This window comes from Pelophylax lessonae, assembly GCF_965119305.1.
Source record: "Pelophylax lessonae genome assembly, chromosome: 10".
Taxonomy (NCBI): domain Eukaryota; kingdom Metazoa; phylum Chordata; class Amphibia; order Anura; family Ranidae; genus Pelophylax; species Pelophylax lessonae.
In genome coordinates this window covers 93,518,104-93,532,846 of record NC_138777.1, presented here as the reverse complement: position 1 = coordinate 93,532,846, position 14,743 = coordinate 93,518,104, and the positions used below count along the sequence as shown (strand labels likewise).

The window sequence follows — 14,743 nt, the reverse complement described above, 5'->3', positions numbered from 1 at the left end:
AAATGGAATTGGGTGACTGACAGAGTTACACCTATTGCCAACCAAAACCACCACATCCCTGGTATGAACATATAACAGCAAAATCCGGTGTTCGATGGACTGGAAAACCAGCCATAGGACCACCAAAGTGATGGGACTTTAAAGGTGTATGGTTGTGGCACAGACAGAGCAAACAAAAAGTGAATTAAAAATATTAAATTTTATTAATTAACATTGTGAATTAAAAGGATACGTAAGCTGTATCCAAAAGTTCATAGTCAAAGGTTATTTCATAAAACAAAGGTTACAGTTGATATACATGTGAATACTATGTTCGTGTGAACCGAGGAGATGCAGGGGGTCACCGGGGTCCTACATGTTTCGCCATTTCAATGGCTTCGTCAGGGACCAAGTGATTTGTGACCTCTCGCAATGGCTCTAAACACAACACGTAATTAGCATAAACAGAGCAACTGTGAACTGCATAACTGGTCGTGCATGTTGGGTGGTGCCGGACCCTCCCCCAGGTGCTAAATGGATGCGGGGTGGTGAAAGCCTTGATAGGCCAAGCCAATGCTGGACCGGGCTGGGACAGAACAGTTGGCTAATTTATCAATTACATCAAAGCAGGATAAGAAATTCCAGCCTCAGCAAGCCAAATCAGAGTTGTACCCGTCCCGCGCATTGCAGCGTCAGGTAGTGATGACCTGATCATACTGCGCCGCCGTTGGTCCTTATGTAGTCCGGTCCCACCGGAAGTGACACGGCCATAACCGGCCTCTATAGGTCACTTCCGGTGCGGGCGCCAACTAGTGGTCGGACGAGCGCACACCGCGCATGCGCGGGGAGCGCCAACGTCCGGCCAAAACATCCGTCTCTCGAGAGGGCGGACGCGGGAGCCTCAGGGGGAGGAGCGGATGACTCCGCTGAAACACCCCCCTAGCCCCCGGCTTGGCGCCCGAGCACTGGCCGAAGGCCAAGGGGCACACAACAGGTGTCGGTAAACCACATAGGCACGTTCCAGCTAAAAATGCAGTAGGCAGTTTTACATCAGCATATAAAAACATAAGCAATTAACAGAATAATAAATAACTTCCAATTTTCAACACCCTAGACACAGCCCTGAAAAGGGGGGCTGTGTCAGGGTGCAACAAGTGCACATATAATTATATCCAAGACATCCAATGCAAAAAATCGCATAGGAAAAGCGACAGAGAATTAATTGAGAAAGTAGCAGAAAAAGATAAAGAAAGGGGGAATAAAAGAAACAGGAAGGAAATGGGAAAGGAAAAAGGGAGGAAAAAAGGCTGGAGGGTCAAAGAGGGGACCCACAACAGGGCTCAATGCAACCATCCTATTCCAGAAAGGGTTTGTAGGATATAGCGGTATTTAAACCAGGGGATTTTGTGGCCTGAAGCCTGTAAATCCACTTAACCTCATTTTTAAGTATATTGTTATCAAAATTACCACCCCGTGGGTTGTGTTTGATTACTTCCAATACGGAGAAAAGTATGGTGTAAGGATCAAACTTGTGGTGTATGCCGACGTGCTTACAGATAGGGGTGTACATCAGGCCCGTATCAATGTAGTACAGGTGGTCGTGTATGCGCCGGGCAAAGGGCCTTTTCGTCTTGCCGACGTAAAAGGCCCCGCATATACAGGTAGCCAAATATACAACCCCCTCCATAGAGCACGTGGCATAGAACCTAGGCTTAAGTGTACCCCCCCGGGGGAGAGGCAAAAGGTGACCCTCTCTAACCCAGGGGCACTCATCGCAGTTACCACAGCGGAAGGTTCCAAAACCCCCCGTAGCACCTGGTTCCACCTCCACTGGGACTGAGTAGTGACTATGCACTAATCTATCCCTGAGGGAACCCGCCTTGCGGTAGACCACCTCAGGGTAGGGTTTGACATATTTTGAGATGATAGTATCATCTGTAAGGAAGTGCCAGTTTTTTGCCAGGACACCTCTTAAGCTCTGGTGGTGTTGGTTGAACCTGGTTATCATCTTAGTAGTATTAGAAGTTTTTTGTTTACGGGGCCCAAAAATTAGACCCTCTCTTTGTTGGTTATTGGCCCCGTTATACGCTTTCTTTAGGATGCTTTTAGTATAGCCCCGTTCCAATAATCGTAGTTGCAGGGCCTTGGCTTCGCGTTCGAAATCTGCATCTAAGGTGCAGTTGCGTCGTATCCTAAGATATTGGGAGTATGGAATACTCGAAACTAAAGAGCGTGGGTGGCCACTCGTATAGTGTAGTATGGTGTTTCCCGCCGTACTTTTCCGGTACAGGGAAGTATGCATACTGCCGTCAGGGTCAAGAAACACCATGGTGTCCAGGAAAGGCACTTGGACATAGTCAAAATGGTAAGTGAACTTAAGATTGAAGTTATTGTTGGAAATATATTTGATAAATTCCGAAAGTTCATTTGGTGAGCCTGTCCACACGACGATAACATCATCAATGTATCTGCGCCACAGGGCCAAGTGGCGCAGATACATCGAGGCGGAATCGTCGGCGAACAGCTCTCTCTCCCATCCCCCAGGTACAGGTTGGCGTACGATGGGGCACATGACGTCCCCATCGCCACCCCCTGTACCTGGAGGAATGTAGTGCCAGCAAAGGTAAAGACGTTTGTCCTGAGGATGTGGTTCAGTAACTGTAAAGTGAACTCTGCCAGTGGCCATTTTTTGTGGGTTTGTTCCCTTAAAGAGGTAGTAATCACCTCCATACCTCGATCATGGGGAATACTTGAATATAATGCTTCGATATCTAAGGTGACCAGCAGGGAACCCGCCGGCACCGTTAGTCCTTCCACAACTCGAAGCAATTCTAGTGTGTCCTTGAGGTAGGATGGGAGGCATGTCACATGTGGTCGAAGCTGGTCATCCACAAATTGACTGGCTGGTTCTGTCATTGAACCCATCTCCGAGACAATGGGGCGACCGGGGGGTCTATCCAAAGATTTATGCACTTTTGGCAAGGAATAGAATGTAGGAAGGATTGGCCACTTAACATTGAGAAATTCGTATGTCTCCTGATCTATAATGTGAGTATATAGAGCATTCATTAAGATAGTTTTAAACTGGATCTTGAACTCCTCTACTTTCTCCTGTGGTACCGGGACATACCAGTCTGCATTGGTAAGTATGTCCATGCACATATTTTCGTATTGGTGTCTGTCCATAACGACCACATTGCCGCCCTTATCAGAGGGTTTTATGACAATGTGGTCGTTATGGACAAGACTATCCAAAGCGCGTTTTTGGGAGACAGACAAATTGGAGGTCCCATGGGTGGGGACCGTCAAGTTGTCTATGTCCCGTTGACTTTGTTTAAGGAAAGCCCAAACTGCTGGGCATGTCTGAAGTTTGGGGAATTTGGTGGATTTCACCCTAAATTTACGAGGGTTCGGTGCATGGTTATCCTCGTCGTCAGAGTCAGACTCCGAGGAAGAGGAATCATCGCATTCCATCTCCTCGTTTTCCTGTAGGAGTTGCATAAGGGTTTTAAGATTCCTGAAGTCCTGTGCTTTGAAGCCTTTGTAGAGATCCTCATCCCGTGTATTAACTTTATATTTGTCTTTGTCGAACAGGTACTTGTAAGTCAAGCTTCTGGCAAAAAGATGAAGATCTTTAACGACCTCAAACTTGTTGAGGCCTTGATCTGGGCAGAAACTAAGGCCTAGCTGTAAAACAGATCTTTCTTCCTCTGATAATAAGTAGGACGATAGATTGATAATGTTCAAGGCCACTGAATTGGCCTGCACAGCATCATTTCCATCGCTTACACGGGGCGTGGTCTCAATGGCCTCAGTTATATCACCCTGTGCATGGTTAATGTCCAGCATTGGCTTGGCCTATCAAGGCTTTCACTACCCCGCGTCCATTTAGGACCTGGGGGAGGGTCCGGCACCACCCAACATGCACGACCAGTTATGCAGTTCACAGTTGCTCTGTTTATGCTAATTACGTGTTGTGTTTAGAGCCATTGCGAGAGGTCACAAATCACTTGGTCCTTGACGAAGCCATTGAAATGGCGAAACATGTAGGACCCCGGTGACCCCCTGCATCTCCTCGGTTCACACGAACATAGTATTCACATGTATATCAACTGTAACCTTTGTTTTATGAAATAACCTTTGACTATGAACTTTTGGATACAGCTTACGTATCCTTTTAATTCACAATGTTAATTAATAAAATTTAATATTTTTAATTCACTTTTTGTTTGCTCTGTCTGTGCCACAACCATACACCTTTAAAGTCCCATCACTTTGGTGGTCCTATGGCTGGTTTTCCAGTCCATCGAACACCGGATTTTGCTGTTATATGTACAATGCTTCCTTTTTTACATAACCTTGAACACTGGAGGACAGAAGTGGGTGGTATGTAAAAAGAAGTCCTAAAGGATGACTTATAAGCCACCCACCTCTGGCCACCAGCGTTAAGGGGGTGTAAAAATGGGTGAATTTTAAAATCTTCTATAACATTGGTGGCTACTGTGCAGGGGCGGACTGACCATTAGGGCACTCGGGCACTGCCCGAGGGCCCGGGGCTAGTAGGGGGCCCCATGAAAGGCTCCTGGCACCTACCTTCCAAAGCATCTGTGATGATCCCGGAGCCCAGTGCCAGAAAAAGTTCCAGCGCTGAGCTCCGGTAACTGGCCTGACAGAGACACACTAGCGTGGGCACTCAGGACACCTTCCCTGCATCTCTTTCAGGGTGCCTGGGCTCCCTCACGCAGCGATTGTCCCTCTGCAGCAGCTGACACTTACATCTCTCCCCCAACTGATGCCTGCACAGTACACAGAGCTCACCAAGGATCCTCCTCCACGGCTCTGAAGTACACAGACAGGAGGAGGAGTAGCCGGGGAGGAGGGACATTAACTTCAAGAGCTGCACTGATTATCTGAGGTATGTACTGTACATAACTAAATAGACTCCCGAGACCCTTGTATCAGTGACCCATAGCCCACCCAGTTTGACCATGACTGGAGGTGAGTCTACCATCTCCCTTTCCCTCTGTGCCAGCTGTACTATTTTAGATGTTAATCATGAGAACACTCTAGCAATTTGCCAGCTAGTGTTCTAACTGGCGACATGTTAACTGCTTGGACATATTCAACTTGCAACATCAATGTTCATTTTACTGATGGTATGTTGCTATACTAATCCCATTGTATCCTACCACACAGAATCTATATTCCAAACCGCTCCGGATGAAGTCTGAACACCAGGCGAAACATGTAGAGCAATTGGATATATTGGTTTATTTCCTTGTGGAAGCTGTTATCTTATTGTACAGGACGCTCTGCGTTGCCTGCACCGTGGTGCGGCTTGTGTGCAGCGTATAGCGCCCTATTTCTCCATTGTACATCATTCAAATGCAATCTTGTACTGTCCGTTGCATTGTATGTTTTAGGTGTGAGGTCCTCCCCACTCACCTATCATCTGTATCCTCTGATCAATGTAATTGCCCATGTTGATCGGTCGATACACACTTTTGTGGTCTTAATGCGTATCTAAAATAAAGTGTTGTTTTTTATTATGGTGCCTTCAAAGTCCATTTATTCCTCCCCCCCTTTTTTGCATGTACTGTACATAGTTTATGGATACGGAAGGGGGACAGATAACAAGGATGCACATATGGAGAAGTGATGGGGGCGGGGGCATATGCTAGGGGGATGCTTTTGGAGGGGGGATGACTTGTGCTAGAAGGTGAGGAGGTGGTGTGAGGGGATTTCAACTCTGACCTCTCCCCTCCAAATGCACCCCCCAGCACATGTTCTCTTACCGCCCCTTCTCCCCAAATCAAAGAGGTGCGGATTGCCACTCATCCCAGGACCCCCTCTCTCCTCATCCCAGGACCCCCTCTCTCCTCATCCCAGGACCCCCTCTCTGCTGTCATCCCAGGACCCCTCTCTCCTCATCCCAGGACCCCCTCTCTCCTCATCCCAGGACCCCTCTCTCCTCATCCCAGGACCCCCTATCTCCTCATCCCAGGACCCCTCTCTCCTCATCCCAGGACCCCTCTCTCCTCATCCCAGGACCCCTCTCTCCTCATCCCAGGACCCCTCTCTCCTCATCCCAGGACCCCCTCTCTCCTCATCCCAGGACCCCCTCTCTCCTCATCCCAGGACCCCCATCTCCTCATCCCAGGGCCCCTCTCTGCTATCATCCCAGGACCCCCTCTCTCCTCATCCCAGGACCCCTCTCTCCTCATCCCAGGACCCCTCTCTCCTCATCCCAGGACCCCCATCTCCTCATCCCAGGACCCCCATCTCCTCATCCCAGGACCCCCCCTCTCCTCATCCCAGGACCCCCTCTCTCCTCATCCCAGGACCCCCTCTATCCTCATCCCAGGACCCCTCTCTCCTCATCCCAGGACCCCTCTCTGCTGTCATCCCAGGACCCCCTCTTTCCTCATCCCAGGACCCCCTCTCTCCTCATCCCAGGGCCCCCTCTCTGCTCTCATTCCATGGCCCCCTCTCTGCTCACATCCCAGGACCCCCTCTCTGCTCTCATCCCAGGACCCCCTCTCTGCTCTCATCCCAGGACCCCCTCTCTGCTCTCATCCCAGGACCCCCTCTCTGCTCTCATCCCAGGGGTCTCTCTCAGCTCTCATCCCAGGGCCCCCTCGATGCTCTCATCCCAGGACCCCCTCGATGCTCTCATCCCAGGGGTCTCTCTCAGCTCTCATCCCAAGGCCCCCTCTCTGCTCTCATCCCAGGGGTCTCTCTCAGCTCTCATTCCAGTGTCCCCTCTCTGCTCTCATCTCAGGACCCCCCCTCTGTTCTCATCTCAGGACCCCCTCTCTGTTCTCATCTCAGGACCCCCTCTCTGTTCTCATCTCAGGACCCCCTCTCTGCTCTCATCTCAGGACCCCCTCTCTGCTCTCATCTCAGGACCCCCTCTCTGCTCTCATCCCATGGCCCCCTCTCTGCTCTCATCCCAGGACCCCCTCTCTGCTCTCATCCCAGGACCCCCCTCTCTGCTCTCATCCCTGCACCCCCCTCTCTGCTCTCATCCCAGGACCCCCTCTCTGCTCTCATCCCAGGGGTCTCTCTCTGCTCTCATCCCAGGGGCCTCTCTCAGCTCTCATTCCAGTGTCCCCTCTCTGCTCTCATCTCAGGACCCCCTCTCTGCTCTCATCGCAGGGGTCTCTCTCAGCTCTCATTCCAGTGTCCCCTCTCTGCTCTCATCTCAGGACCCCCTCTCTGTTCTCATCTCAGGACCCCCTCTCTGTTCTCATCTCAGGACCCCCTCTCTGCTCTCATCTCAGGACCCCCTCTCTGCTCTCCTCTCAGGACCCCCTCTCTGCTCTCATCTCAGGACCCCCTCTCTGCTCTCATCCCTGGACCCCCTCTCTGCTCTCATATTAGGACCCTCTCTCTGTTCTCATTCCAGGACCCTCTCTGCTCTCATCCCTGGGGCCCCTCTCTGTCCTTATCCCAGGGGTCCCTCTCTGTTCTTATCCCAGGGGCTACTCTGTCATTATTCCAAGGGTCACTCTCTGTCTTTATCTCAGGGGTCCCTCTCTGTCCTCTTTCAAGGGGCCCCCTAAACACCAACTGGGATAGGTTGTTCAGGACAGCAAGGGCCTGTTTAAATTTGCAGTTTGGGGGCAGGAAAACCTCAGAATTGAGCCCTGTATTTACTCACCCCCACCACACCCCCTTTAACTGCAAGGGCCAGGGGTGTACACATGTTGCATCCGCATCAGGAATTATATGTCCTGTCACGCTTGGCAGATGTAGCACCTGCCAAGCATAACTCATTCAAGTGAATGGGGCTGCATTGCAAAGGCTGTGCAACCTTGTGCAGTACAGCAAAAAAAAAAAAGGGTTAAAGTAGGCAATGAGAAGGCGTTGTATTGCCTCCTCATCACCTGCTTCAACTCCTTGAATCACACACTAGCATGCTGAAACTATGTGCATTGCACATGGTTGCAGGGTGTTTGCTGAGTGGGCCTCATTCACTTGAATGGGTCACGATAACCCACCAAAAGCAACAGGGGGTTTAACTCCTGCTGCAACATGTGTACTCATGGACATGGACACAGGGGGGCCCCATGATCTCATATTGCCCGGGGGCCCCATAGGTTATCAGTCCGCCCCTGCTACTGTGATTAAAGACATAGTTTACTGTTACCAAAAAAACGGCCTATACAGATAAAGGGTATCTGTAGATATAAACAAGCTGTGTAGCTTTGACCAAAGTTAAACAATGCCCCTACTATAGCTGTAGGCCATTTGCGTACCTCATGAAGCCTGACTCCAAAAAATACCAAGGACATTGATAAGAGAGGAAAAATAGTAAATTGAGTGAATGAACATATTTCCAATATAATTGCAGGAAAGACTAATCATAGTGTCCCCAAACACTATTTATGTCATCACAACAAAGATCCCAAAAGGTACTGTGTTTTAAATCATAGACAAATTTACAGTTCCGTGGAGGGGAGGGTCGGGCAAACGTGGAGTTTCATATTTGGAGACCTACTGGATATATACTTTACAGACATATATCCCGTATGGCTTAAATGTCGAGTGGGGCATCAATGCCTTTGTTAACACCTCGTGAGGTTCATTGGTGTCCCCTCCATTATCCCCCCCCCCCCTTCATGCTCATTTAATATATTCCCCTTGATTTCTTTGTCAATTTATTCTTTTGCTTTCTAGCAGTTGCTCCTATATGGAATTTATGGTTCTATTCTCCTTTTTTTGTGATATTTTATATCAGTCGATATGTCTTATGTGAATTGAGAGTATATTATTTATTGCTCTCCACCCTTAGTCGATTGCGCTTTAATTTTAAATAGTGTAAAACTAGTTTATAACTAATTTATCCATTTATCCTTTTTACCATTATTATAATATTGTTTGTTCCTGCTCCATTTTAGATCAATTTTAATTGTGCTTACAATATGAGTAATTCATATGTTTGCATTTTTTAACCTTTGTTTAATTATTCCTATAAGAGACCACCTTAATGCTTAGGGTTGTCTTTATATTTCAATATAAACACTTACAATCTTCTATAACGTATACAAAGAACAATAGTGCATAAAAGAACATAGTGTGTAGACACTGAGTTCCATTCATATCTTCTGTGGATACGTCCGGTTGTTTACTTCTGTAACTTCCGGTTTTGAAAACGAGGCTTGAATGTATCATCGCGGCCATCCTTGATGAAGCGATAACGTCACTTCTGGCGCGGTCTGTGATGACGCGCGGGGAGATGGTTCAATCCTCACGGGGAGAGCTGATGTGTGTTGTGACTAGCGCCACCCATGGTGACATGGCAGCCCCGCATTGGTCTTTCAAAGAGAGGCTTGACTCACACGCCGGCGCCATATTGGAATGGCACGGTGTGCTATCAATTTACAACCCCATCAGCTGTTTTCCCCGGATTTTAAAGAATATAAATACAAGGTATGTTGATTCAGGCACCAGGCTAATTCCTTTGAGGATGTTATTTTTAAGGAAACGCGTTAGGAGTATCATGAGTGCCTATTTTTACTGAGTGCTTCTTACCATCTGACAAATTGTAAGTGTATTTCTTTTATTTTCAAATAAATTGCCCATACGGTATCACGCTATAGTGTCTTTTTGGTTTATCCCTTCACACAATCCCATGAGTGGGGACTCCTAGGCATCCCCGTGTGGAGCAGTTCGAGGATACTTACCATTATCTGTGATCCAGTGACGCTGCTGAGGATCCTATCATTTGGTACCGAGGACATCTACACATTCAGCTTGTATGACCCATTTGCTGTACAATATTTTGGGTCCATACCATCTGGTGAGCATATCCTAATTCCTTTGGTGTGGGATTTATCACTTGTTCCAGTCATCATTTTTTCATGTGGGATTCATCAACCTTTCAAGTCACATTTTATACCTTTATGGACTTATTGGACTTTTTTCTTTTTGAAATATTGTCTTTGTTTGTTCATGGATAATTTGTGCACATTTCATTCACATATTTAGCGCTGCACTATTTATTTATTATTTGATAAGAGAGGCCCAGCTATTACCTTTCACCTCCACCATTACAGGAGTGAGATCTTTCACTTTCTCTCCCCCGATGCAGTAGCTCTGAGCTCGGCATTTAAAACCATGCTCCTGTGATGGTGAAGGTGAACAGTTTAAGCTGGGCCTCTCTTAGTAACATCCTGGGATTTTTCTGGTCAGGCTTCATGAGGTACATGTCCCACCTTTAGCAAGGGCATTTTTTCAACTTAACTTTAGCCAAAATTGCCCAGTTTGTTTTTATCTACAGACATCCCTTATCTGTATAGACAGCTTTTTGATAAATGTGAATTAACCCTTTAAATAATTACAAGTTGAAGCCAGGTATAGTGAATTAATTACTCCATAGGTTGTTGGTAACAGGAAAGGATACGGTTTCCTCCTCATGAGCCATTTCTGTACTAAACATGTTCAGTGTACCAAAGGATGTAGGGTATTACTTGGTGGCTACCTAAAACTAAGGTGGCTTGGATAGCAGCATCAATGTGTAGAATGTAGTCTGGCATTTTCAATCCTTCCAGCATTCATCACATTCCTTTCACTTAAAGGAAACACTAAATAATATGTTAAGTGTGCAAATTTATTTACAATCCCTTTCAGACATAAATTTGATTTCCATATTTAGCCAACTCTAAGCTGCTGAGAACAAATATATATATATATATATTGTATATACACACACACACATATTTTATATATATATATATATATATATATATATATATATATATATATATATATATATATATATATATACATACATACATACATACACACACACACACACATACATACACAGACACATATACACAATACAGTATGTGTAAACATAATATATTATATATACACACACACTTGTACTATGCTAGGCATTATTCAGGTAAGTAGGACCTGTAAGATTAGTATCACACATTCATTTGAGGTTAATGTTAAATGAACATGCATGCAAATTAAAATGCTTGTTTTAAATTACCAGTGGCTTTGTCCATCCCATTTCAGACACACGATTTATTGTTTTGATGACATTTCTGGGTCCATATTGGGCTTATACCTACAAAAAAAAATGTAGCCTATTAATAGTTTGAATGCAAAAATAAAAAATGTACCATTACATTTGAGTTCAGTGTTGGAAACTCCATTGGTCTTTATCTTGGTGTGGGGATTTTAGCCCCCAAAATAAATTATGAATATAAATGTTAGAAATCATATCCTGGCACTTTAACCTATTCTTACTTCTTAACTTGACCCTAATGCTTAACCCCATCCCTAAACCTTACCGTCAAAATGAATCTTTACAACTGAACTGAACCCCGAGGCCTGCTAAATTCTATACCTAATCCTAACTTAACAGTAAATTACCCCTTAACACAACTCACAAACACCAAAAATACACCCTCAACCTAATCTTTAAATGTATCCATTAACATTTAATTTAAACTTCCCCACTTTACCTTAACCACTTCAGTTCCCACACCTGTACACTGCCTGCAGACCAGAACAAAATTTACATTTTTGCAATGGGACTATTGATTTGTAAATAAAGGTCATTACCTAAGGTTTTTTTTTTATGTTATTGTATTAAAAAAATTTAATTAATTTTTGCAAGACAATCTATGGACAAAGCAAAACTAAAAAAAAAAAAAAGCACTATTTTCTACTTGTATCAGTGTTCATATAAAAAAAAAAAAAAAAAAAGTGTTACTGTGGATAAAAACTTCTGCCGAGCAGCACTAGTTGCCCTGGTTCAAATCCCAACCACAACACTACCTGCCTAGAGTTTGCATGTTCTCTTTGTATCTGTGAGGGTTTCCTCCAAGTACTCCAATTTCTCCCCACACTCCAAAGACATGCTGTTTATTGGATCCTTTCTCAATTGGCCCTAGTATATGTATGCGAGTTAGGGACCTTAGATTGAAAGGCAGGGATGAATGTACAATATACTGTATATGGAAAGCTCTGCATGAATTGGCAGCGCTATATAAATATCTGTAATAAATAAGTAAAAAAAAGTATACATTTATTTCATCATTTGTAGCTTTAAAAAAAAAAAAAAAAAAAAAAACACAAAATAATTGTTATTCTGCTACAAAGCATTGAAAAGTTATTTACAATTGAAATAAAGGCTTTTTTCAATTTTGCATTTCTTTAAAGCAATAGGAAAAGTGTGTAAGTAGGTTGTGGGGTATCATTGAATGTATTTCTGCTGTTGTATTAATTGCACTGTGTAGCTACCTTACTGTATGTAGATAGTTCAGGCTACCCAGGATGGGAAGAACTGAACTGTGTCTAGACTTTTTCCAGGCTTTCTGAGTCCTGCCCCCTGCTGTAAACCATAGAAAAACCAGGGGAGGAGTAAGAGTATCTCTCTCTTTCACATGGAATATACAGAGGAAGGTCTGCTGCACTGGAGCACATGGTCACCTCCTGGGTCACCCTGCTGGGATTCTTCCTAGACAAGGAACAAACCAGCACTGGACTCTTGCTAAATGGACTTTGCTTCTCTAGATTGTATGAACCTGGGTAACCTGCATTAATCACTTCTGGACCAGAAGATTTCCCCCCCCCCCCACCATTTTTTGTGATTCAGCGCTGTGTTACTTTAACAAACAAACAATTGCGCGGTCATGCGACGCTGTACCCAAATAAAATGTAAATTTTTTCCCCACACATAGAGCTTTCTTTTGGTGGTATTTGATCACCTCTGCGATTTTTATTTTTTGCGCTATAAACAAAAAAAGAGCGACAATTCAGAAAAAACAAACAAAACAATATTTTTCACTTTCTGCTATATAACAACATTCCCAATAAAAAAAAATTGAAAAATCAAATCTTTTCATCATTTCAGGCCAATTAATATTCTGCCACAAATTTTTGGTAAAAAAAAAAACCCCAATAAGAGTATATTGATTGGATTGTGAAAAAGTAATCACGTCTACAAACTAGAGGAATGATTTATGTCATTTTTATTTTTTTATTTTTTTACTAGTAATGGCGGCGATCAGCAATTTTTAGCAAGACTACGACACTGTGGCGGACAGATCGGACACCTGACTGACATTTTTGACACCTTTGGGGGGAACCAGTGACATTACTACAGTAATCCGTGCTAAAAATATGCACTGTTACTGTAATAATGACACTGGCAGGGAAGGGGTTAACACCAGGGGCGATCAAAAGGCTAAATGTGTCCCTAGGGGATATTTTCTAACTGTATGGGGAATGGATTTATGAAATGAACACAGGGACCTGTGTTCCTAAATAGGTGGAACACAGGAAACCTATGTTCTTTGCTGACAGAACAGCGATCTGTTTTTACAAAGGCAGATCGCCGTTCTGTCTCCACCGGGAGCGATCACAGGTCCCAGGCATGCAATTGCGGGTGCCGAACCTGCAGATTAGCTTCCCCTCTGGCAAAAGAGCGCGCGCATCCTCATGATCGCTCCCACAAAGTGATTTACGGGTTCATCGTTTCGTGGGAATCTGCCGACCTGCCACCGTATATCTGCGGCAGCTAGTCGGCAAGTGGTTAAGGGGCGTACACACGGCCAGAATATCGGGTGGTATCGGCCCATGTGTATGGCAGCTGGTCTGACAGAAGTCCGCCATTCAGATGGCTTCTGTCAAAGTGGCATGATCGAAAAAGGTCTGTCGATCAGCACTCTCAACCAATGTGCAGGGCCGCTGATAGGGGGGGGAGCACCAGCCCTCTTGTAGGGGGCCCGAGCACACAGGGGGGCCCATACAGAGAGGGGGATTAGTGATGGACCAAATACAGAAATCTTCCTCCAGCACCTGAATCTGATCTGTCCCTCTCCCTGCTATCAGCTTTTATCTGCTGAGAAAGAGACAGTTGTCCCTCACTAATCCCCCTCCCTTGTGTGGGCCCCCCTCCCAGCACTTTTCTCTGCTCAGGAGTTAATTTGTAAATTGTAACTTTGTTTCTCTCTCTGTCTGTCTGTCTGATCACTGATCTTCAACTGCCCAGCCTGTATATTTTTCTCATCTCATCTTCTTTTTATTTAACATATTTTTTTTTTTTTTAGATTTAGCAGGAATTATGCGAGTTATGTTATATTTGTGTCTGATAATAGTGATTTTGTTGTAATTTTAGCTAAACATATCTTTAATATTTTCTTGGGGGGGGGGCCCTGCCAGGTAGTCTGTACGGGGCCCCGCGATTTCTAACAGCAGCCCTGCCAATGTGTGTAGGGTATCCAGTGTCCACAACTGTTTATACATAATACAGAATCCATATGGGGAAAACGGGACTATGCAAAACCCAATGATGTAAAAAGAAAACAACAAAAATAGCAAAAAATAGAATGTAAAATTATATACATTTTATTAATACAAATGGCCTAACAGCAGCATAATACATAAACATACAAGGATATATAATAAAAACTATATAGTTGCTCTATTGGCTGGAATTGTCTCATGGAGATCTCCCTGTCCACATATGCCACTGCATTTCACCCATTTGGGGCTCTTGCAGACAATTCCAGCCAATAGAGCAACTATATAGTTTTTATCATATATCCTTTATGTTTTCCCCATGTGGATTCTGTATTACCCATTGGGATAGATACAAAAAAAATGTGAAATAATTGGCAGGGTAACTTAGCTGATCTAACTGTTTATACATATCTAAACCCACAAAAACAAATATATTCCATGTTACGGGTCCTTAGATTTGGGGACTACATTTATTTTCTTTTTTCAGTTTTTC

The 14,743-nt window shown here is 44.7% G+C and overlaps 1 protein-coding gene across 1 annotated transcript in view; it reads right to left on the bottom strand.

Annotated features, from left to right (window-relative positions):
* Positions 1–11,031, bottom strand: part of LOC309565832 (synaptotagmin-1-like) — a 52,007-nt gene extending 40,976 nt beyond the window's left edge. Inside the window, exon 1 of the mRNA XM_082270836.1 lies at positions 10,906–11,031. Within this exon, the coding sequence (XP_082126962.1) occupies positions 10,906–10,927 (22 nt within the window). The 5' untranslated portion in view covers positions 10,928–11,031. The remainder of the gene's footprint in view (positions 1–10,905) is intronic.
* Positions 11,032–14,743: the final 3,712 nt, after the last annotated feature.